This window comes from Tursiops truncatus, chromosome 13, assembly GCF_011762595.2.
Source record: "Tursiops truncatus isolate mTurTru1 chromosome 13, mTurTru1.mat.Y, whole genome shotgun sequence".
Classification (NCBI taxonomy): domain Eukaryota; kingdom Metazoa; phylum Chordata; class Mammalia; order Artiodactyla; family Delphinidae; genus Tursiops; species Tursiops truncatus.
Genome location: NC_047046.1, coordinates 51,007,720 through 51,031,872, shown reverse-complemented (window position 1 = coordinate 51,031,872; position 24,153 = coordinate 51,007,720). Strand labels below are relative to the sequence as shown.

Here is a 24,153-nt window from a genome sequence, read left to right as displayed (position 1 = left end):
CGTGTTGGTTGTTTGGCCTGCGGCCACCCAACACTGGAGCCTACCAGGGCTCTATGGTGGGGCTAATGTTGGACTCCAGGAGGGCTCACGCCAAGGAGTATTTCCCAGAACATTTGCTGCCAGTGTCCTTGTCCTCACGGTGAGCCACAGCCATCCCCCACCTCTTCAGGAGACCCTGCAACACTAGCAGGTAGGTCTGGTTCAGTCTCCTATGGGGTCACTGCTCTTTCCCCTTGGTCCCGATGTGCACACTACTTTGTGTGTGCCCTCCAAGAGTGGAGTCTCTGTTTCCCCCAGTCCTGTCCAAGTCCTGCCATCAAATCCCTCTAGCTTTCAAAGTCTGATTCTCTAGGAATTCCTCCTCCCGTTGACAGACCCCCAGATTGGGAAGACTGACCAGGGGCCCAGAACCTTCACTCTAGTGGACTTCTGTGGTATAAGTTTCTCCCGTTTGTGGGTCACCCACCAAGCAGTTATGGGCTTTGATTTTATTGTGATTGCGCTCCTCCTACCATCTCATTGTGGCTTCTCCTTTGTCTTTGGATGTGGGGTATATTTTCTTGTGCGTTCCAGTGTCTTCCTGTCAATGATTATTCAGCAGTTAGTTGTGATTCTGGTGCTCTCACAAGAGGGAGTGAGCACACGTCCTTCTACTCCGCCATCTTCAACCTTAGAGCTTCTTTATTTCACCAGTTGGCTGGCATTTTGTTGGCAATTAGCACACATGCAAGGTGCTGCACATACAAATCTCTAGCCCTCTTGATATCCCCCAGTCACTGGCATTTCATTTTCATAGAAAAGGAAGCTGGGGTTGGGAGAGATTAAGTCTCACCCAGGATGACCACGGTCCTTGGCTGGGCTGTGGGAATCCTTGGATGGATAGCCTGCATTCTCACCACTCATCTGGGGTGTGATGACGGCAGAAAAGGCCACACTTACCTTGTGCTGCCTTGTCTGTGTCACCATTTTGCCTGGAACTAGTTTGGGCCACAAGGAACAAGGAATGACTTAGTTTCTCACTGAACCTTACATGGCAGGACTCCTGGATTGTAAGAAAGGAAGCCTTCTGCATATTCAGAAACAGAGAAAGAAGAGGAAAGACAGGCACACAAAAGCAGATGTGGGGCTACGAATGCAGGGTCTTCAGATTTTACCCAGACTTCTCTGTGTCTTATAAAATAATGTTTTTTCTAAAGTCATCTCTGTTTAATTGCAACCACTTCCACCATCATTATTCAGCATCTATATTAAAAATGACTTACTACAGTTTTCTCTAAAAATCACTTCCAGCTCTAATGCTCAGGGGCTCCGTGATTCTCTATTAAGTGGTTTTGTTTTCAGTGGTCTAAGTTGTGCATATATGTTGTTTTCTACCCAGATCGTGACATCTTTGGGGTACAAGCTTGTCTGTTATTGCACTCACATCTTCCTAGGTGCCCTGTGCCACTTTCTGGGCACACGATAGGTGCCTAATTGAGAGCTGGAAAAACTTGAAGCTAAGTACTTTGCTTCGGGTGACAGTGTCCTAATTTTCCAGCAGATGGCAATCTCTCTACATGAATGGTGCCACTTGGACCACTAAAAACAGGGACTACCTTGAGGATGAACCCTAAAAAAGCCTGCACTGTCCAGACTTTAATGAGGATTTAAGTATTTTTGAATCCAGTTCTAGAAACATTTACCCCTGTTTATAAATAGTAATACTGAATATTTTCAGAGAAGGACAGAACTTAAAAATTAGTGGGATCTGTAAAAAATCTCAAGAATTTGGCAAGAAATTCTGGTGTGTTTTCATAACTATAAGCATATGCATATTGGTCTTGTATTTTTCACCCTCCAGTATGTTTCATTTCCACAAACATAAGCACTTCCCTTTTAAAACTTTTAAAAATAATACTTTGGAATGAAATGTGGGCTATAGTTTGCCCAAATGGATTCAGTTTGCTTCCTTAGTTGCTGTCCTCCAGGAAGCTGAAGATCCGATTGAACCCAGATTTCAGGAGAGGAGAGAGAAGACTCAGCTGATGGCACTGGCCTTCAGAACAGTCTGTAGAGAGGGTCCCTTCTGCAGAAAAGTGATCTGAGCGCTCGCTAAGGGTCCAGAAAATTCCAAGGAAACAAGGGATCAAGGGTGGGGTGAATGGTGAGGGGATTAGTCCCTGGTTCTCCTTAGAAATGCCTTAAAATGGTAACAAAATTGTAATGCATCCAAGAAAGTTACACCCTCAGGAACATGGATAGTAACCATATGTCTTCTGTTTCTCCTACAGTGTGAACGAACACCCGTCTGGCACATAAGGCAGCCTCAGTGAGTTCTTAAGTGATTTTATTCCTCCCGGAAGAAATCTGCCTGACTTGGGTTCGGCAGAGGTTTGCAACCCCAGGATGATGCCACTCCCTATGGCTTACTCCTTTGCCTATCCAGTCCCTGGATCACTGAGAGGCAATATGACGCTCAGATATATATAAAGATGGGCTAAACTTCATAAAGGCTCGTTAGAGAGGCATCTGCACTGTGTGTCTTTGTCTGTCTCTGGCATCCGTATGCATTGCTTTGCCTTCCACTTACAAAGCATCTCCCATCTGATGTTTTCCCACTGCACCCGTGGTGTGGGTGGGCTCAGGGCTGAAGTAGAAGAGATGGGGGAAGAGCCCAGGAGCAGGGGAGGCATGCAAGTGTGCAGGGCCCCCCCAAGGGGCTACTGGGAACTCCTGCTGAATGAATTCACTGTCCTCTGGGCTCTCCTTCCACCCTGATACCCTCAAACTCAAGGGACTGCCAAGAGCCCATCAGATTATGTCTTTGAGCAACCACATCAATTATTTCTCCATTCGGATGCCTAGAATGGGTGGTCCATGTGTCAGCTGATTGGTTACATAGTATCATTGTGATTATTAAAATCCTGAATCAATTCCCAAATCAGTACATTTGTCTTCCTATTATAAGTGCCGTTATCTTTTGTATTTTATTTTTTATTTTTTGCTGTACACGGGCCTCTTGTATTTTTTCTTCTCCTCTTCCATTCTATCCACATTGCAAAGGTTGAAAATGGAATCAAGCATTTAAAGTCATCAGCATCATACAACACACCGAGTTAATTAATTGTGTGGTGGGTTAAAGTTCCTCCACCAGCCACGCATCCTTAATTTATATCTTAGTTCTATGTTTTTGTTTCCTTTTTTTGGCCGTGCTGTGCGGCATGCAGGATCTTAGTTCCCTGACCAAGGATTGAACCCACGCTCCCTGCACTGGAAGCGTGGAGTCTTAACCACTGGACCGCTAGGGAAGCCCCTGTAGAGAGGTTTATGGTTGATCAGACTTTCAGAAGAAATGAAATAAAGAAACTGGTTTCATGAAACTTACATCAGTGATCATCTTCCCTCGGGTCTTATTTCTCTCTCTGTGGTTGGCCCGTTTCTGTTTCTGCTGCAAAACTCTTTCCCTGGTGGTGCGATACTCCAGTGCAAACTCACTGATGATCCTACAGAACTTGTTTATGTTCACTTCCCGAATCGCATAAGGTGGGTGACCCATAAAGAGCAGAAAGGAGTGGAACCTGCAGTGAAGAAACAACGGTGGCAAGGGCTTGAGGTTTAAGGAACAAAAATCAGCTGCCTGCAAACTTTCAGTAAAAAACCAATCAGCCAAAGACACTGCTCTTCATTCTTGGGGCTCTGAGGTTGAAGAATGAAAATGCAACCAGAAATCAAGTTCAACTCACTTTCTCACTGACAAAGGTGGTGGGATTTCAGGAGATTAATTACCTTTTCTTCGTGCTTATCTGTGTTTTAATGTCTTTTAAAACTGGGGTGTAAAACTTATTTTTTTATAAATTTATTTATTTATTTATTTTTGGCTACAATGGGTCTTCATTACTGCACACAGGCTTTCTCTAGTTGTAGTGAGTGCAGGCTACTCTTCATTGCAGTGTGCGGGCTTCTCCTTGCAGTGGCTTCTCTTATTGCGAAGCACAGGCTCTAGGTGCATGGGCTTCAGTATTTGTGACTCGCGGGCTCTAGAGCACAGGCTCAGTAGTTGCGGCGCACGGGCTTAGTTGCTCTGTGACATGTGGGATCTTTCCGGACCAGGGCTCGAACCCATGTCCCCTGCATTGGCAGGCGTTTTCTTAACCACTGCGCCACCAGGAAAGTCCCAAAACTGGTGTGTAACACTTTTATAAGAAAAATGATAAAGTGAAAAATATTGCATAGTTTCTAGATCATCTGAAAACTGAATAAGGGATAAAGAAATGTTGCTTAGCAATTTTTTGGGAACCCACTTTAATGAATACGTGGAATTGACATGAACATATTTTGAATAACATGTTAATTTGTGACTTATAAAAAGATGCTTAAAGTAAATATTTTGAAATATTTTCTTGCAATATTATATGCAATCTTAATTTAATTAGGACACAACAAACAAGCAGCCCTAAATCAATTTATTTCAGCTATTTAGTATATAAATTAAAAATTACTGGATTCTATCTACTTAAAACTTTTGGAAAAGAAATTAAATGAACAAAGAAGTTCCCAATTTTTAGGTATTAAGGAAATGAGAAAGAAGATAGTAGGAGACAGAGGATAATTTTTATGTTGAATAAACAGTATTATATAACGGATACCATTAATTGTATAAAAAAACTTTTCTGATCACTCTTATTTGTACAGCTTGAATAGGGGTTTGGTTTATTTTTCAAATGAAGGACAGTGGCTTATTCTTTTTGTGAAAAATACTAAAGGAAAGCATATGACATGCATTTAAAGGGGGATAAAAAATGCTGTTTAAAACCAAAAATGCTAGCTAAAACTATAAAACTCAGAAGAAAACATAAAGTATAACTTTTCATGAGTTTGGATTAGAAAATGATTTCTTAGATATGATACCAAAAGCATAAGCACCCAAAGAAAAAAAATAAACTGGACTTCATCAAAATCAAAAACTTTTGTGCTTCAAAGGATACTCTCAAGATTGAAAAGACAACCCAAAGAATGGGAGAAAATATTTGCAAATCACGTCTGATAAGGGGTTTGTATCCAGAATATATACATAAATCTTACTACTCAACACTAAAAAGACAAATAAAAATGGACAAAAGATTTGAACAGACCTTTCCAAAAAGATTATTGGCAAACAGCTAATAAGTAAATGAAAAGATGCTCAACACCATTAGTCATTAGGGGAATGCAAATCAAAACCACATTCAGACACCACTTCACAATCACTACAATGGCTGTAGTAAAAAAGACAGACAATAACAAGTGTTGGTGAGGATGTAGAGAAATTGAAACCCTCACACAGTACTGGTGGGAACACAAAATGGTTCAGCTGTGGTTGAAAAGACACAGTTCTAAAGAGTTAAACACAGAGTTAACCTATGACCTAGCAAGTTCATTCCTATACATTTACTCAAAAGAAATGAAACTATGGGTCCACACAAAACCTACACAAATTCCATGGCAGCATCATTCACAATAGCCAAAAAGTGGAAACGACCCAAATGTCCATCAACAGATGAATAAACAATATGTGGTGTATCCACACAAAACTGGCCCCGCTACCTCTCTGACCTCATTGCCTAGGACGCCAGACACACAGGACTCCTGGTGATTCCTTGAACAAGCCCACCTCAGGGCCTCAGGCCCCCAGTGTGGTGTGTAGGGGACCCTCGGGGGACACAGCTGAGCTGAGAGCCTGCAGGGACTCTAAGGAGGGGCGGGGTGGCCACTCCACTGGGAGGACCACAGGCCCTAACAAGGCATCCAGTGCTAGCTCTTCCCTACGCCCAGAACATTCTTGCCACAGACAGCTGCCTGGATGGCTCTCTTACCCCACAAGTCTCTGCCCAAATATCACCTCCTCAGAGAAGCCTCCCCTAACTGCCCTGCATAAAACAGCATGTCCTTATCACTCCCTATCCCATTTACACTCTTAATTTTTCTTCCTGGCTCTTATTACTGCCTGATATTATATACTGGAGATATGGCATGATATTATATATATTAGGATAGGATAGTGTAATATACACATGCATTGCCACTTATCACTACTCAAGATCTGTGTGTAAGAGGAATCAAGGGAGGATCAATCAGCCCACAGCTGGGTCCTCTTTTATACATAAGTACTACTCAAGATTCCTTATCCTCTGCTTTCCAGAACATTGTTTTTATCTAGAGGGGATCCAATCTTAACATATAAGTTGGAGATATGATTCAAGTACAGTAAGTCCCCTACACACAAACCTTCAAGTTGCTTTCAAAGATGCGAACATGCGTGCCAGCCCCTGTATGCAGGCTGTTGTACTGTACTATTGTACTTTTCAAGGTACTGTACTGTAGGATTAAGAGTGTTTTCTTTGTTTTTGTGTTTGTTTTTTATGTATGTATTATTTGTGTGAAAAGTATTATAAGCCTATTACGGTACAGTACTATATAGCCGATTGTGTTAGTTGGGTACCGAGGCTAACGTTGTTGGACTTAACGAACAAACTGGACTTAGGAATGCACACTCGGAACGGAACTCATTTGTGTGTAGGGGACTTACTGTATATATTTTGTAAACAGGGGAGTAATAAGCAGCAAGTAAAATTCACACCTGAAAAAAGATTCAGATGTACCTTTGAAAGGAAAGAAACTGTGGCATTCCTTCAGAAGAATAAAGTGGGTATGCCTTTAAGGGAGTAAAACATTTCTGGGATTTTTGTTAGTTGAGTTTGTAACTTTAATAACACATGACAAGAAGGTCTTACGGTTATGGAGGGGCTGGTTCCCCTCATCAGTGTCGTGAGGCACGAGCCAAACATCTGTGATATGTTCCACCTTCCGCCCTTTTCCTCATGTGTGCCACTGAGTAGGGTGTCTGGCCCGGAGGGGTGGATTTGGGGGCACCGGGGGGAAGCCAGTGTGGGTGTTCGCTTGTTTTCCACCTGTCTCTCCCCGAGGAATGCCAGGTCCTTGCTGTAGTTCTCCGTGCCTCTCAGGAAGGCATTTCTCCCCACTCTCACCTGGTCCCCTCTGCAGTGCCTGCCACGGTGTAACTGCAGCCCAGTGACTCCATGGGAATTGGCAAGTCAGTTTGTACATCCAGAGTGGGACTGGCTCTCACTGCAGCAACGCAAAAGGGCAGGTTACTCTGCAGGTTTGGACATCCAGAACAAGATGTTCTTAGCCAGGCAACAGTTTGAAAGTCAGGTTTTGCCTAAAGAGAATTGTCTAAGTTCTTTTTTCTGCTCCTTTATTAAGAGGGGTCACTAGAGTCACTAAGCGGGGGTGGGGGGGCGTCAGACAGGAAAGGGAGCTGGAAGCACCTGCCCCCATTAGCTCCATGACAGAGGGGAGCAAAGAAGGTGGGCGGCCAGATGGGTGTCCAATAATGAGCATCAGGGATCCAGGTCACACAAGAGCAACCAGCATCTGGGCAACCAGCTTACCAGGGAGAAAAGGACAATCAGAGCAAACACCATATGCATAACATACATATTCGCACATGCCATATATATACACACACACATACACACACACATACACACACAGACACACAGACACACACAGACACACACACACACACACACACACACACACACACACACACACACACACACACACACACACACACACTAGCTTAAGGAACAGATATATCACCAAGCTGAGTCTTAAACTGTCTGGGATAAGATGGTTACTGTGACCAGGCATAATAACTTTACAAGACTTTCATAAAACTGCTCCAGTTTCCTGCCATTCCAAATGGAAACTATTTGTTTATTTGAGTAGTTTTAAGTTGGAAATTGCTTGTATCATACAAAGCCTGGAGGGCCAAAGCAGCTTACACTCTCTGTCTCCCCTTTTTAGCCATGTTAAAAGCAGGGTGTACTTTGCTTGTAGTAAGAAATTTGACAAAATCTCTGATAAGATCCTCCTACCCCGAAGGCAGCTGTGAGGTCCAGATGAAGTACAGGGAGGGGGATTTACAGTTGAACAACTAAATTCCAAAAGTACTGAGTAATGGTTAGTTGTCAACCTGGAGGGAAGATTCTGTTCCTTATTCCTATCCAGTCTAACATTTAAAGACTACCCTCACCACCCCCCGCCCAGAAAAGTCTGGATCAAGACCCAGGAGGTGTGATCACCCAAAGAGCACGTGACACAAGCTGAGAGAGGGCTCACAGGCAGACAAGAGAATGAGGTGTTTTAAAAGTTCTGTATGGGTTCAAGAAAGGTGAAGGAAGGAAGGAAAGACAGAGTACGGGGCAGGGGGGAAGAGACAAAAATAATAAAAAATGTGAAATGTACAGGGATAAATGAAAATACCATACATTTGTTTAAAAATAATAATAAAGTACTCAAGCACAAGAGTGGGAGTGGGCTTGAAGAGCAGTTCTCTGGGGAACGCCTGTGGTTTAGATGACCCCAAGGGAGGGCTCCCTTAACAGAATTGCAAGGAGGCCTGTTTCAGAGGGTCTGTTATCAGAGCACCTGCTCCAGGGAAACCGCAGCCTGTAGGCCTGAACATTTGCTCACCAAGGCACAAGGCCCAGCACACAGCACGCAGACCCAGACACCAGGGTGAGGGACCGGCAACCATGTTCTGTGACAAGACAAAGGGGAAGAAAGTGGGGGATGCCTAGTAGGAAATGGCTTGACCTGGGGAGTTGGAAGACCTAGTCCTGGTGCTGCCACCACTTACAAGGGAGACGGCCCCGGACAGCCATGGAGCTGTCCCAGACCCCAGCCAGCCTCCTTGTAGTCAGGCAAGGCCTGACACATCACTGCTGTGTCTCCCAGGGTCCTCATGGATCCTGGGACTTGAAGGAAGGCTGATCCAGAGGATGGGACCCATGGTGGGACCCAGGCTGTCTCTAGGAGGGCTGCAGCACGGAGCAGCCATCCGAGAATCGGTGAGAGAAAGGTCTCAGAAGGCAGGCTGTGCTTGATATGAGGAAGGAACCTTCCTAACAAGTCAAGCTGCCTTCCAAGGATGTGTACTTTCTGCAGGCAGAACTGTTCAGGCAGATGCAAAGATGCAGGGGCCAACTTGCCAGAGATCTTACAGATGCAATTCCTGATCGAGTAGGATTTGTGGATGACAGCATCTGTGAGATTCCTTCCCATCTCAAGATTCAACGGCATCATATTATTGGTGTGTGTGTGTGTGTGTGTGTGTGTGTGTGTGTGTGTGTGTGTTTGAGAAAAATTAAGCGCTCATGAAACAAAAAAGGCCATAAAAGGTGCACTTACTATGTACCAAGAATTTACAGGACGATGTTAGTAAATTTAACCTTCAGATCTTGGTTTGCAGAATATCTTCAACATGCCGTTTTACTGATGTTTGCATAAGCTCCTCAATCCACTCACCTGTTAATTATTCTTCTATGGACAATCTTTAAAATTATAATTCTCTCTGCACAGTCTTTTAGGAACTCTGACATTCGTTGTTTTAAAACTGGTTTCATTTCATGTTTTGCAATTGCCTTGAGGTGATCCCATGAAGCTTTGCATCGTCTCTCCATCTGACATAAATTATCCTGAAGTTGATCAAAGTCAACCTGAAAATCGGAGAGAGAACATTACCAAATGCAATGAAATAACCGGACATCAACCTGACCCAGGAAACGGAACTGCCTCTGGGAAGAAACAAACATCAAAACCCAATTTACATCTTGAAATACAAACATTTTTATGGCCTAAAAATTATCCACATGTCTTGACATCAAATTATTTAGTGATAAAACTTCTCCAAATGAACTCAATGCAGTGTCACCTTTTTTTTTTTTTTGCCGTATTTGGAAAGAAATCTTAAGAAAGTCTTTGGGAACTGTAAATTAAAACAGGATATCAAGGAATCTAGTACAAGATGAACTGAGCAGATATCTCATAAAATTTTTCAGAGCTCTCTTTTTCTTTAGATATTTCACTTGAGGTTGGAGGAATGCACCATAGTCCTACACGGATGGCCTTGATATGCTGGGGCCAGTTAAGGGGCAGCCAGAGCTTCCCTTCACCATGATCATTTTTACATTGTGGGACAAATTACTTTATTTATCCATTCATTCTCTCATTCAAACAACACTCAGGGAAAAACTAGTGCATGCCGGTCCCCCTCCCAGGTATGAAGAAGACAAAGATCAATGCGGAAAGAGACCAACATGCTGTTCCCAAGGAGGCTCATAGTACAGACAGGTGGTCACCGAGCTCTGAGCATGTACAGAACCCACCAGGCCTCTGTGTCTGGGTGAGTATCGGGGTGTGTGGTCCATCCCATCTGCCAGCAGATGCAAACCACGTGTACAAAGAACAGATGTGACAGAACATTCACTTTGCTCTTCAGGGAAGTGGGACTAATTTGGATTGACTAAAGTGGACTGAGATGAAGCTTTCTAAAAGAATGCTTTGATAGAATTTCTAGACTAAAAATTATGGGAATCAGAGAGTTAGCCGTGAAATAATACACTTGAGGGTATTTAATGGAGGGAGATGTGAGATAGGGGAAAGAAACTGAAAAGACTAGGAGGGGAGGAAGAAATAGCTAAATTGGTGAGCTGAAGGGAGGGGACTGAGGTGGATGGAGAGTGAGAGATGGTGGGAAAGGGTGAGAGCCTGGCAAACAAAGGTCAGGAGGAGAAAGAGAAGGTGGGGAGAGGTAAGCCGCCATCGCTTAGATGCTGTGACTGTGGTCACCAGAGCAAGGCTTGGAGGCGAGTGCCCAAGGGGACTGGCTGGAGTGACCTCAGACCTCCAGCTCCGCCCTGAGAAAGACAATGGAGGAGGCCAAGTCAACAAAAGTTGAATCCGTGAGAAGATCTGTCACCAAACAGGATGAAGGTACGCTGAGCATAGGAGATGCCCAAGGGGCCAGGCAAGACTTCACACGTCCTGGATTTCTTGGGTGCTATGGTGCCAAAACCAGAAGGCAAGTTGAGGCAGAGGCTGGGGATTCAGGTAAGCGGCGAGCACTGTGGAACTTTGAGAAAAATAATTTGCCTGAAAACAAAGGAATTCTGGATCCAGATTAGAAAAGCTCCATTTTCCTATGATACGATGGAGCTGAGAAAAAATCTGGCATCTACCTGAAAGAAAACGGAATGCAGGTTTCGAAAAGAAGGACTGAATATTTCAAAGAATAAGTCTAGAAAGGGTTCCAGATGGTCTGGGATTGACACATAATATCTAAGAGGTCTAGGAGATTTGATGCCAATTGTAACAGGTCTAATCATAGCTTCGCCACCTGTCCTCATTTGCATCTAGCAGCAACCTTGATCCGCAATGTCTGTAATAACTTTAATAAGCGTAGTAACTTCAGTTCAGCTCAGAATGTACTGAGCAGCTTGGTACAGTCTAACCAGGTGACGCCTGTCCAGCACTGCAGTGGACACAGGCGGTCGGGCAGAAACCACGTTAGAGATGGTTTTCAGGGAAGAGAATCCACTGTGAGCCTTTAAAGGTAGTGGCAGAAAAAAGTGACCTCACTGCCAATGGAAACCAGGTGGAGAGCCTTTGACCGGAAGGTGTTTGAGGGTAGAGCTTAAGGTAGCACCTTTTGAGGAGACCTAGAAGGCTGCCTCAGCTGGCTGTCTCCTGGGGCTGATGAAACCACCATGATCTGAGTCTTCACAGTTACTTCATGGCCTCAGATTCTGTAACTGGCCCCACTTCATGGGGGAGAAACTGTTGCACAGAAAGGTTAAGGAACTTGTGAGAGGCCACACAGCGGGTTAGTGGTAGAGCTGGGATTTGAACCCACATCTCTCTGGCTCCAGAGTCTAAGTTCTCAACCGTCATGCCTTAAGCCTAGGTTTGTCCCTAAAAAATTCCACCCCAGGGAGAGAGCTGGCCTGGCCTTCTGTTGTGAGAAGGAAGTCCTCACCAGGAAGCCCTCTCCTGAGGACTGCTCCACATGGGCCACCTTCCGTGTGTAGGAGGACACGGAACCATGCTGTGAGGTAGTCAAGTCTTATCAAGTTAGTCTGGGGTGGAGCGGGCCAACTCAGGGACGAGAGCCAGGGCTGCAGAAGGGATGGGGCAGGGAAAACACACAGTATGAGTAGCCTGGTGCTTTAACAGCAAATTCTTTGACACTCAGCCCTTCGGAATGTAAAGCCTAAAATCTTTCCCCTTGAATGTGAGCCAGCTTTAGTGACCTGGTTCTAACGAATAGAATGTAAAAGCTAGGTCATAAATGGGGAAGAGCTTCTTCCCGGAGGTCCTGTGTGCTCTGTCTCAGACCACATATTTGGGGAAAGACCATCTGCGAAGTCATGAGGACATTCAAGGAGCCCTGGGAGAGCCCGACCTGGGAAGGAACTGAGTCCTCTCTCTAAGAACTAACAGATGAGAGAGCCACCATGGGAAAAACTTCCCAGCCCCAGTCGAGCCTTCGATGACTGCAGCCTCAGCTGACATGTTGACTGAAACCCCAGGAGAGAACCTGAGACAGAACCACTCATGAAATAATGTTTCCTATTGCCAAAATTCATATGTTGAAGTCCCAACTCTCAGTACCTCAGAATGTGTCCTAATCGGGAAATAGGGTCATTATAGATGTAATTAAGTTAGGATGAGGTTGCAATGGAGTAGGGTGGATCCCGATCCAATATGACTGGTATCCTTATAAGAAGGGGAAATCTGGACATAGACACACAAGGAGAACACCATGTGAAGATGAAGGCAGAGATGGGGGTTATTTCCAGCAAACCACCAGAAGCCAGGAGAGAGACATGGCACAGATTTCTCTCTCAAGAGAAACTGACCTGGCCAACACCTTGATCTCAGACTCCTGGCCTCCATAACTGGGGAACAAATTATTTCTGTTTTTCTAAGCTACCTAGTTCGTGATACTTTGTTACAACAACCCTAGGAAACTAATACATTATCCTGAGCCACTAGCTTCTGGAGTGATTTGTCACACAGCTGTAGATAACTAATACATGCGGGTAAAAATGTAAGGAAGAAGAGCCTGCACGGTCACCTGCCTCCACTCCTGGAGCCGTGGGGTCAAGTCAGTGATCACACTTCACTGTCGCTCTCTGAAAGCTAACATAACTTGTCAGCACTCTGCACAAGCCTGTGAGTCCCCCCCCCCCCGCCCCGCTGCCCCTCTAGGAGCAGCCAGAGCTATGCCCACCTCCACTCATTTCCACCAGCCCCTGGTGGGACAGTTTTCTTCCAGATGCCAAAGTAACCTGCTCTTTGTGGGTTGCAGTGAGGACACCCAAAGTGACACACCAGGGGACGGAATGAATGCAGCTGGGGCTGGGGGTCCTTGAAGCTGATTTTGTACCTGTCTACACATAAGAGCCCCTCAAAGCCCCCAGGAACTTTGGGAGTAAAGGCTAAGAAGTGGTGTTAGATGCCATCTTGGCGTCCTGTTGTAAGTCACATGGACCTGGGTCAACAGTCATCCTTCGTAATTGCCGAGGTTAATGGGGAGAAGCTACCTGCAGGTCTGGCTTGTGTAGCCAGTCTTTAGGCAAGGAAAGGCCTGATACTGAGGGGGCCCAGGGCAGCCACTGGGGGCCAGCCTGGTGTCAGGGCCCCTAGGCCAGGGCGACTTTCATCAAAAGCAGGCTCCACCCAGCAGAAGGCCCTGGAAAGAACAAAGGACTACTGATTTGTAAAAAGGGAACTGATTCGTTCTGGAAACAGGACCAAATGAAGGGGATCCAGAAGCCCTGTCTCAAGAATTATAGGCAGACTCTATCTCAAGAATTATTACTAATAAAGTGTCTTCTGAGAAGGTGCTCATGGGGCACCTAGAAGACCCCCGTTGGGACACTCAGAAGGGCTTTTGGAACACTGAAGTAATATTTCTAAAGACTTCAGAACAGTGCCTGGCACAGAGTACATACAGAGAGAGCGCCTGTGAAACAGAAAAGTCTGTCCACTCTCAGAGCTGCAGGATCGCTGGCCTTGCCTGTTTCTGCCTCAAGGCAGGGCCACCGTCAGGCTGGCTCAGGGCGCCCAGCTCAGTGGATCTGGCAGCTGCTGGCCTGAGACAGGTGAAGGAGGGTCCCAGGCCCCCGGTCCCCACAAGCCAGCTCTGTGGGAGAAGGCAGAGAGAGGGAAAGCTCCCTGAAGGGGAACCTAGCAAAGCCCTTTCCCCACTCTGCCCACCACAGTCTCTCCTATGTTCATCGCTAGATTCCAATGTGTCTCAGAGCTAAACGTTGTTCTGCTTTCAGCTCCCCAGCCAGGTTGTATTTCTGGGAGTTTCTTCCACACTGACCTGGCCCTACTGAAGCCCATCCCTGTGAGTTCCCTGTTGCTTCCAAGACCCTCACATCTCCCAGTTCTGTTGTGTTTGGGATCCCTCTGGGGTTGTTTGGCCCCAGGGATGCTCCTGCAGCGGGGCAGCTGGCTATCCAGCTCTTACAACTAAGCCATAAGCTCATGAAGATTTTAACTCTGCACTCAGTTTAAGAGTTTGCAGCTGAGGGGCAATGCTCTACGCTGATTATAGCCCTATAAAACTGTTCCCTCGGTGTAAGATCATAGGCAGGGCCAATCTGTAGGGGTCAGCGGGCCAGGCGTGCCCTCAGTTTCCTGGCTCCGCACCTCACTGCAGGGTCCTATGGAAGTTTGAGGAGGAGGCCAATTGCATCTTGTGCACATTTTTGCCCACCTAAAACCAGCTGGGTGATTTCACTGCTCTGGAGAAGCCAGCCTGGTGAGTAACGCAGCTGAACAGGGGACGCCAGGGTTAGGACTGACTGGAATGGCAGGCTTGCTTCACATACCTCAGCAGGAAAGAATCTGACAGAGAACCAGAGATGGGAAAATGATCTCAAAAGTCCATTAGACATGGCACGAGACGAGTTTTATTCACAAACTCTAGAGCAGGGGGTGCAAGCATTACTTGGGCGTTTTAGTTAACAGAGCCTGTGCTCCGCAGAGATGACTGATGCAGAGCCAGCCTCTGGGGACAGGCTCGCCCGCTCTTCCGAGCCCCGGACATACCTTGGCTGACCTGGTGACGGCCCCAATCTCTGAGTACAGATCAGAGCTGTCCGGGAAGTTTTCCACCACCATGGTGCACACGTGGTGGAGAAGGGACTGCTTGTGCACGGTGTCTTTGACTTCTGGAACCTTCTCGAGGTAGCTTAACTCAAACGCTTTGGCCTGTTTGGGGAACATTCAATAAAAGACAGGAAGAACAAGTTTCACGCAGGTTCTCAGAAAGGTCCAAATGGTTTCAGAATCAATGCTGTCTTGAAGGAGCCCAATATTCAGTTCCTCTGTGAGCGAAGCATCTCAGGCCACACGCTCCATCATCCTTAGCTGATTCCACACGGACCAGCCACCCTGAGAGCAAAATGAGCCTCCAGCCCTTTCCCACCACGCCCATCAGCCACGGACTATCCCAGGGCTCTGCTCCTAAATCAGGGTGCCGGGATGGGGCGAAGGGGGCGGGGTCTCTGCCATGTAGGTATCTACAACTTCCCTAATCCCTTCCCTGCTGCTTTTCTACTTCCTGGCCGAAGCGAGACCATTAAAACAAACAAAAAGAAGTTTGTTTATAATGTGTATGAGTACAAATATTTAAGTGATAAGCTCAGGGGAAAAAAGGGAAAAAGAAAAAAACAGGGTAGAAGAAAATAGCTCCAAAGTCAATTTTGGGAGGAGCCAAGCTTCACAAGGAATAAAGTGCTTATTTTTCTAAGTTTTCTTATTTATAGCAAGATACAGGCTTGAATAAATAGGCCCTGATATTTTAAGGACAAAACTTCTAGATTTTCACCAAAAAACACAAAAACTGTTTGTTCAATTGTGCTTTGGAGGACCAGAGGTACGACCTCCACTGGCAAGTGAAGGGCAGGGATTTTGTGAAGAAAGCGATGGGAAAGACTTACATTAGTTCCATTTAGAAAGTTCCCAATGGCTAAGAGAGTAGACAGGATAAAGCCCAAGGTTTTATTGTTCTCCAACTGGTCTATTCCTTCCTTCAGGTCCAAAAGTGGTTCTGCCACTTCCTTTCAATTAAAAAAAAGTTAGAAGAAGGTGATAGAGAGCGTAAATTTTGGTTTTACTTTGTTCTTTTTAATTTTTGTACAAGGTCATTACCAGTGGAGTTCTCCCAGTATAAGGCAATCCCATGTGATGGGCACATGCTCCCAGGTATGGAAAAGAGCAGAAGGGCAGCAGGAGAAAGTCTAGCCCCAAAGTCTCCTCAGTGCAGACCAACTGGGTACCTGTGGCTCACAGGAGCTTGGTTGGGTGACATCTGCTCTGTCATCCCCTGTTCCTGCCCATCTCCCAAGTTCAAGCAGGACCCTCAGGTTATACTCTCCTCCCATTCTCTCTTCTGACCATGGTTGATGTCTATGAAACTCTTCACCTGCAGGTTCCTTCAGCATCGGAACCAGTCTTCCTCTTTGCCTTTCTCCTCCCAGGCAGATGACACTGGAAACTGTGGCCTCATTGTCCCTGGACCCAGGTCTCCTAACCTCCCCTCTAGGCACTCTGTGGCTGGCCACCTCTTGGCCTGGGTTACTTTCTAGAAGGCCATCATCCTCATTACTCCAACTTTCTTCAAAACTCCCATTCTCTCAGGTGTCTAGCCTGCCCTGTGGCCTCATGGCCTCAGTCTCCCCTTCCCTCTGTCTGGTCATTCTGTAACCACCCCCCACCTCAGCGTCCTCACTGAGGCTCTCCCCACGCATGGACCCCAAAGCCAGAAGCTTCAGCTGCATTCTCTTCAGCCTCGCTTCTGCTAGGCAGGCCCTCCCAGCCCCTGGCCAAGGCTGACTCGATGACCTGTTTTCTCCCTGAAGTTACCTCACTTTTCTCCAGAAAATCATCTGAACATGCTGACTAGTTCTGCAACCACGTCACCCTAGCAGTTCTAGGCTTCTTCAGCCCTGCCTGATTCTCGAATAGAGTCAAATATAGCAGTTTCCTCCTGAAGCAGCCTTAGCCCACTGCTACCTGCCTGGCCCTCAGAAAGGACCGTGCTCCCTCCCTTGCGGAAAGAGGAAGACCACACATCCTCTCCACTTCCTCTGGGCACTTACTCTCAGTCAAGCTCACCTCCAGCTCACCATCCCTCCCTCCCTTGTCCTCTCCATGGTTCCTTCTTCTCAGCCTGCAAAAAATACTCACCTCTCGCCCATCCGGAGAGGACACCTGCTTCTTCTACTTTCTACTCGGGATGAGTGTTCCCATGCCTTCACTTTCCTTCTACTCTCCTCTCAACCTCTTGAAATCTGTTCATCTCAGATTTTCTACTGTGATACTCTCTCAAAGGGACCCAGTGACCTGCTGGTTGCCACAGTCAATGGCAGTGAGGTGACCATCATCAGCTAGAAGGATTGCAAGTCACTTCCCATATTGTGTCTTTCTGTACTGTCTAAATTTTCTACAATGAGCATATAGAGTCAGAAAAACATTTGATAGTTTTTTTGTTTTTTTCAAACAGTCAAGTATCTGAGGCTGGTGCCAGACAGACACTTTAGAATAAGCCCTCACTGGTAGGCTGCACATCACTCGGTGTAGACACGACCCCGTCACGATCAAACCCGCACCCTTCAAACCCTGTCTCAGGAATGATACTTCACTATGTTCACCGTTAAAAAAATGAACATTCTCAACTCTGGGGACATAGGACTGGCTGCCTCTCTTCCTAAGTGCTTACCTTTTCTGTAGTTTCATAATCCATTTTGAACGCCCAGAGGTGGAGCCGAGCTGAGAGCTCGCTGATGGAGCACAGTGTAAGGAGGAACTGCTCTGCACTGCCCAGGGGCACCTCAGGGTTGGCCAGCTGCGCTTCCTGGATTTTCTGCTTCTCTTCTTCAGTGGGAATCATGGTTAGAATTTTCTGGAAAGATGGAATGATACAGTATATTCTTAGTGATGGACCCCTCGATGTTTCCAAATTCATATGGTAACTTCCCAACCAGGTAGTAGAGATGTTCTGCTGTCAGTGCTCTTATCATATACAGCTGCTATATACCAAATAAACTTTAGAGTGGAAAAGCCCTACGTAGCATCTAAATTTACATTCATTTGTTTTAACATTCTTTCCCTTTCTTTAAATCTCCAGTTCCATAAGCAACTTGCCCTAAATTTCCTGGTCTTGTACATGAAGGACATTCTAGGCAAGAAAGGGATGGGGGCGTGAGAGAAAGGTGAAAGAATAAGATAGAAGATTAGAGAACAGCTCCCCGTTCCCTAAGAAATAGAGTAAAATGTGTGAAGCATATAATCTTCTCACAGATTAATTTAAGAGCTTACAAAAATAAATCATTTACCAAGAGCTCAGACTAACTTTTGTACATGGGCCATATTATAACTTTCATTGTTTTAAATATTTCAAGTATATTTCAAATTTTATATAGAAATGAAAACATCTTAACATCAGGCTCAGCTCAAGTCTGACTGAGGAAAAAATGATGGTGGTACTTATAAAGAGCAATACTTACCTACTAATGGAAAGAGTATCACTTTCTGCTTTTATTTGTTTCTGGTAAAAGTCAATTGTGCAAGGCAGAGGGAGCAAACAGGCATCAGAAGGACTCTTATAAGTTCAAATTCCTTAGTGATTACATTTTAAAAGAAGGTAAAAATTCCCATCACGTGACATTTAACATACAACATTACGAAAGAGGAGGTGTCATTATTTTTCTCTCATTTATCAAATGAGAGTATCAAAGCAAAGAAATATACATTGTGCCATACTTTTCGGTAACTTACGTTAATTCATTAATTCTAAGTGGCTTTGGTTACTGCTCTACAATAGCAACCATCTGGATAAAGTGTGGGAAGGAGTTCCGGTTCTGGGGGAGATAGATAGAGTAAGCAATACTCTGTCTGTCCCACTAAATGCAACTATACACCCTGGACAGCAGGCATGGAACAGGTACTTGAAGACTTTTAAAAAAAGAAATAGTGGTAGGTGGATTGAGGAAGAAGACCAGAACTGAAAGTTCAACTGAACTGGTAATGAGTTGACCATTTTTCCTCTGGTATTCCCTAGCCTGGGCTCAGGTAGCCCAAAAATCTGGAAGAGGGTATCGGGTGCAGACAGAGAGAACGCCAGGGGAGCCCTCTAGTTCTGACTCGAGGTGTGGGAAAGGGCCTCCTAGCGGTGGCAGCAAGGTTGGCAGGTCCTAAAACTCAGATGAAGTGAACATTCCTCTCCAGTCAGTGGAGCTGTGTTCCCAAGAGATGGGGCAAACCCCTTATGCTTTTCTTTTCTATCTTCTCTCTGCTTGGCCCCAGACATGGGCACAGTCATAGCAAGTGCATGGTAAAGTGAGGTAACTAAAGACCTAGCTTTCACTGGAGGACTAAAAAGGAAGGCCCCAGAAAACCAGAAAGCAGTGGGGAGGTCATGAAACATGAAGAGCCTGCAAAGCAAGGGCACAAAGCTGTTTAAGAACTTCTGAGCTTCTCCTTGAGCTGTTCATGTATGAATCTGACCTTCAAAAGCACATTAAAGACTTTGAGACCTGAACTGCTCTTTGAAAACTTTGAAAACTGAGCTGACGCTGGAACAACAGTCCACAGAAGGTGGGTCAGAATCTGTGGCTTGAACTCCAACAAGTGATGGAACAATTCTTAATTCTTTTTATGAAACCAGAATGACCATGATACAAAAACCAGACAAAGTTAATCTAGTCGAGAAAAGAAAACTACATGCCAATACCCTGATGAATCAGATGCAAAAATCCTTAACAAAATATTTTAAAGTATATAAATAAATGCCAATATATTAAGATATATAAATCTGTTGCTATATTTCATATAGCAATATATTTTAAAATAGCCACAAGGTTGGTTCAATATGAAAAAAAATTAATCAATGCAATTAATCTACCTGATTAACAGTGTGAACAAGAAAATTCACACAGTCATTTCAATTGACTCAAAAAAGTTTTGATAAAATTCAATTTCCATTCATGACAAAAAAATCTCAGCAACCCAGTAATAGAAGGCATTTCCCCCACCTGATAAGATACATTTATTAAAAAAAAAACCTACAGCTCATTTCATACTTAATGGTGACAGAGAGAATGCTTTCCTTGTAAGAATGGGAACAAGACAGGGCGTCCACTCTCACCATTCCTATTTAACATTGTGTGGAAATCCTAGCCAGGTATATAAAATTTTAAAAATACATACAGATTGGAAAGGAAAAGGTAAAACTCTTCCTATCACAGATGGTATAATTGTCTACATAGGAAATTTTGAGGCATCTACAAAAAACTTATGAAACAATGAGTTAAACAATGTTGCATAATATAAGGTCAATATACAAAAAAATCCATTTTATTTCTATATATTACTAAGGAGCAATTACAAACTGAAATTTTTAAAAAATGCTGTTTACAATGAAATACTTAGGTATGAATCTAACAAAGCACGTGTAGGATCTGCATTTGGAAAGTAGAAAATGCTGATGAAAGCAATCTAACCGTCTAAAGACGATCTAAGTGAAGAGAGAAGGAACAGTGTTCACAGACGGAAGGACTCAACATAGTCAAGATGTTAGTCTTCCCAAAATTGATGTATAAATTTAACTCAATTCCAATCAAAATACCGTGATTTTTTTGTGGATATAGACAAGCTGATTCTAAAAATTATATGGCAAGGCAGAGGACCAAAACAGTCAAACCAAAATAATTTTGAAAAAGAATACCCTTGGAGGAGTCATACCACTTGACTTTAAGATCTACAATAAAGCTGCGGTATTAAGACAGTGTGGCATGGGCTGAATGATAGATACAGTGGGACAAAACGGGGCACCCGGAAATAGACTACACAAATATGGCCCAGTGATTCTGACAAAGGTATGAAGGCAGTTCAGTGGACAAATGGTAGTGTTTTCAACAAATGGTGTTGGATGGACCAACTGGAATCCATATGTAAAAAGTGAACCTCAACTTAAACCTTCCACCTTCTACATAAGTTAACACAAAGGGGATCATAGATCTACAAGTAAGAAGCAACACTACAAAACTTTTAGAAGGAAACACAGGAGAAAATTTTTGTGACACAGGTTATGCAGTGAACCCCTAGACATGATACAAAAAAAGAATAGGTTGATAAATTAAACTTCATCCAAATTAAACGTTTTTTCTCTGTGAAAGACACTGTTAAGAGAATGAAGAGACAAGTTACAGTTCCTCAAAAGATTAAACATAGAGTTATCACATGACCCAGCAATTCCATTTGTATTTACCCTAGAAAAATTAAAACAGTATTCACACAAAAACGTGTACATGAGTATTTGTAGTAGCTTTATTCATAACTGCTATGAACTGGACCAAGCTAAATATTCTTCAACGGGTGGATATTTATATCTACAAACAGCCAGTGGTACATCCCTACAACGCGATGATACTCAGCAATAAAAAGGGACCAACTGTAGATACAAACTGCGACTTGGATGAATCTCAGAGGCATCGATCATGCTGAGTGAAAGAAGCCAATCTCAAAAGGTTACTCGCTGTATGATTCCTTGTGTATGACATTCTCGGAAAGACAAAACCATAGTGATGAGAATCAATCAGTCATTAACAGGGGCTAGGGGTGGGTTAAGGGTGTGACTAGAAAGGGACAGCACAAGAGCTTTTTGGGGAGATGGGACTGCTTTGAATTTTGACTACAGTGGTCATTGCATGAATTTATATATGTTTTAAAACTCAATAGACCTGGACCCCCTCCAAAAGTCAACTTTACTCTATATTAATTAAAAAAAAAAGTCAAAATAAAAGACTGGACACTTGACACCAGACTCAGCAAACATGCAGATATCTACATGATTGTGCCTTAGGATGTATCTGGGTGGGGTAGTAGTTGTCCTAGGCTTCTGAAAGTGTTATCAGGGAGGGCTGTCTCAGGAGTTTATCAGAAGCCAGTGATGACAAACTGTATTGAAGACCTGTTTTGGGCTGTGGTCAGAGTGAGGTCACAGGTGGTGAGCCCTAGATACCTCTTCTTCCAACATCCTCTTCATCACGACCCCAAACACAGATTATGTGGGTGGAATGGAGCACTGGGGAGACGTTCAGTGACGATCCTCCTTGTTCTCCCACAGGCTGATGCTACTGATTCCACCTGTCCACACAGATGGCATTTAAAAAGGACCAAAACAATCCAAGCAGATGTCACTTCTTCCAAAACACCCAGCATTTGAACTCAACTGGTTTTCAAAAGAAAAACTTAAGTAAGAATTTGTATTTTAATTTTCTTAATGCTCAAATTGTTTTAAGCATGTACAAGAATTCCGAAATATAAAGTTGTCAACGCTTTTCCCCCTTCCTCAGAAGGCATTTTCCTGGGATGATTTTTGTTTGCTTTTTTCCTTTGGGAAAGTAATCAAACACTCTTTTGTTTTTCCTTTCTCTAATTTAAACCATTTGTTCACTACTGAAGATTTATGAGGTTACCATCTGCCAGTTTATTTTACTTATTTTTTACACATCACTGACAATAAAAATAGCCGTAAGACGGGGACAGGAGGTCAACGCTACCTCCTATGAGGTGATGGTCCCTTTTTTCCATGAGCAGATGACAAGGGAATGAGCATACCTTTAATTTGCTCTTTACCATGTCAGTAGATTTACTGATGTTTCTGTGATGACCATTTGGTTTCACAAGGAGGAAAAACATCAAACAGGCCCATGACATAATAATCTCAGTGTTTTTTTGCTTTCTTCCAAACAGTGTTTCTCCAGCACTGCTTTAACTATGCTTGCTTTTGTATCTGAAAATCATATTTCAGATGAAAATTCATAAGTCTGACTTATTTTTTACAGACCCAAATGCTTTGGGGTTTGGCCATCTCATTCACTTGCAGATGAGACCATACTAAGTAATTATCAAGTCTTGTGAGTTCTTTTTTTTTTACCATCCTTATTGTAGTATAATTGTTTTACAATAGTGTGTTAGTTTCTGCTTTATAACAAATTGAATCAGCTATACACATACGTGTATCCCCATATCTCCTGAGTTCTGAACAGAACCCTGGCTACGACTCTGGATGAGAACCTAACAGCAGAAAGTTGGAGCCTTTATGCAGGGCTTGGATGCAACTTGCAGTCTCATGAGACAATGGCATTCTCTTCATGCACTTCATCTCAGGGAGGGGCTTTTTTTTTTTTTTAGTTAACTCCTCAAGTTTATTTCTTGATAGTATCTTCTTTCGTTCTTATGATTACTCAAGTGAGGCATGTAAGGCAGAAATTATGCACCAAATTTACAGATGAAGATGCAGTGCCTGAAGCTAGGCTGGATAACCAAGGTAGCGCTGGAGAACCACCCAGGGGCTCCTCTTACTTTCTAGCACCACCTCCATGCTCATGGCGATTCCACAAACTACCAGTGTGGGACATTCTCATTCCTGGCACTGTGGACCCACTGATGGGCTCCTGCACTCAGGCTCATCTGCGCGTGTCCAGCGCTCACTCAGGGACCCGTGGACGGGGTTCCCAACACAAACTGCTTGAGAAGATACTGTAGCTTTGTACAGGTGGCCAAAGGGAAATTCTGTTTCTAGGATGCTGACTGGCCTGGCAGCCAAGCAGGGCCAAGTTAAATGTCGTTTGGGGCCATTCAATTGTGTTACCCTCTGAGTAAACACAGACTCTAAAAATGAGAAAAGCAAGGAGAAAAATGAAAACCCTTCCTACTTCCATCTGTGATACCTCAGCGATGTTTTACTTGGGAAAATACCATTAATAATACTTACAGGTGCCCCCAAACCATATTCTAAAGTTTAATACTCTTATGAAAAACGACTTCCTTAATGAAGTTACTTGCTCCCATGGGTTTTCATGATGAACCAGATACAAAACATGGGGGTGACAAACAGGATGTCAGTGAATACATCCTAATCACGTCCAGGTACACAGAGGTTTCGTTTCGAATGACCCCATTAAGCCGTGGTGCCACGCTACAGGGCCTGCATCCAAGAAGCAGACGGCTTGGCAAAAGGCCATTTGGGCATAAGCTGGAAATCATATTAGTGGAGATCTGTAAGGACGCAACTTACATCTCTTCTCAGCCCTGACTTAACTCTTGAACAACAAGCCTAGACAATAAGCTTTGGGGGAGTAGCTCTGCACTTGGATGAAGACCATCTCTACCCCTTGGGCCCCTGGGATCAGTGGCCAGAGACAGCAGGTAACAGCTGGGAGGGCCTGGGTTCTGTCTTCCCCA

The 24,153-nt window shown here is 44.3% G+C and overlaps 1 protein-coding gene across 8 annotated transcripts in view; it reads right to left on the bottom strand.

The window, feature by feature from the left end:
• FHOD3 (formin homology 2 domain containing 3) overlaps positions 1-24,153 on the bottom strand; it is a 493,863-nt gene that overhangs the window by 31,542 nt on the left and 438,168 nt on the right. For 7 of the 8 annotated variants that reach the window (XM_073790663.1, XM_073790659.1, XM_073790664.1 and 4 more), the window contains 5 exons: positions 17,624-17,806; positions 15,843-15,962; positions 14,950-15,111; positions 9,352-9,542; positions 3,365-3,557 (listed from right to left, as the gene is read on the bottom strand). In XM_073790663.1, coding sequence (XP_073646764.1) covers positions 3,365-3,557; positions 9,352-9,542; positions 14,950-15,111; positions 15,843-15,962; positions 17,624-17,806 — 849 coding nt within the window. The remainder of the gene's footprint in view (positions 1-3,364; positions 3,558-9,351; positions 9,543-14,949; positions 15,112-15,842; positions 15,963-17,623; positions 17,807-24,153) is intronic. The other variant, XM_073790662.1, reaches the window with a different exon arrangement.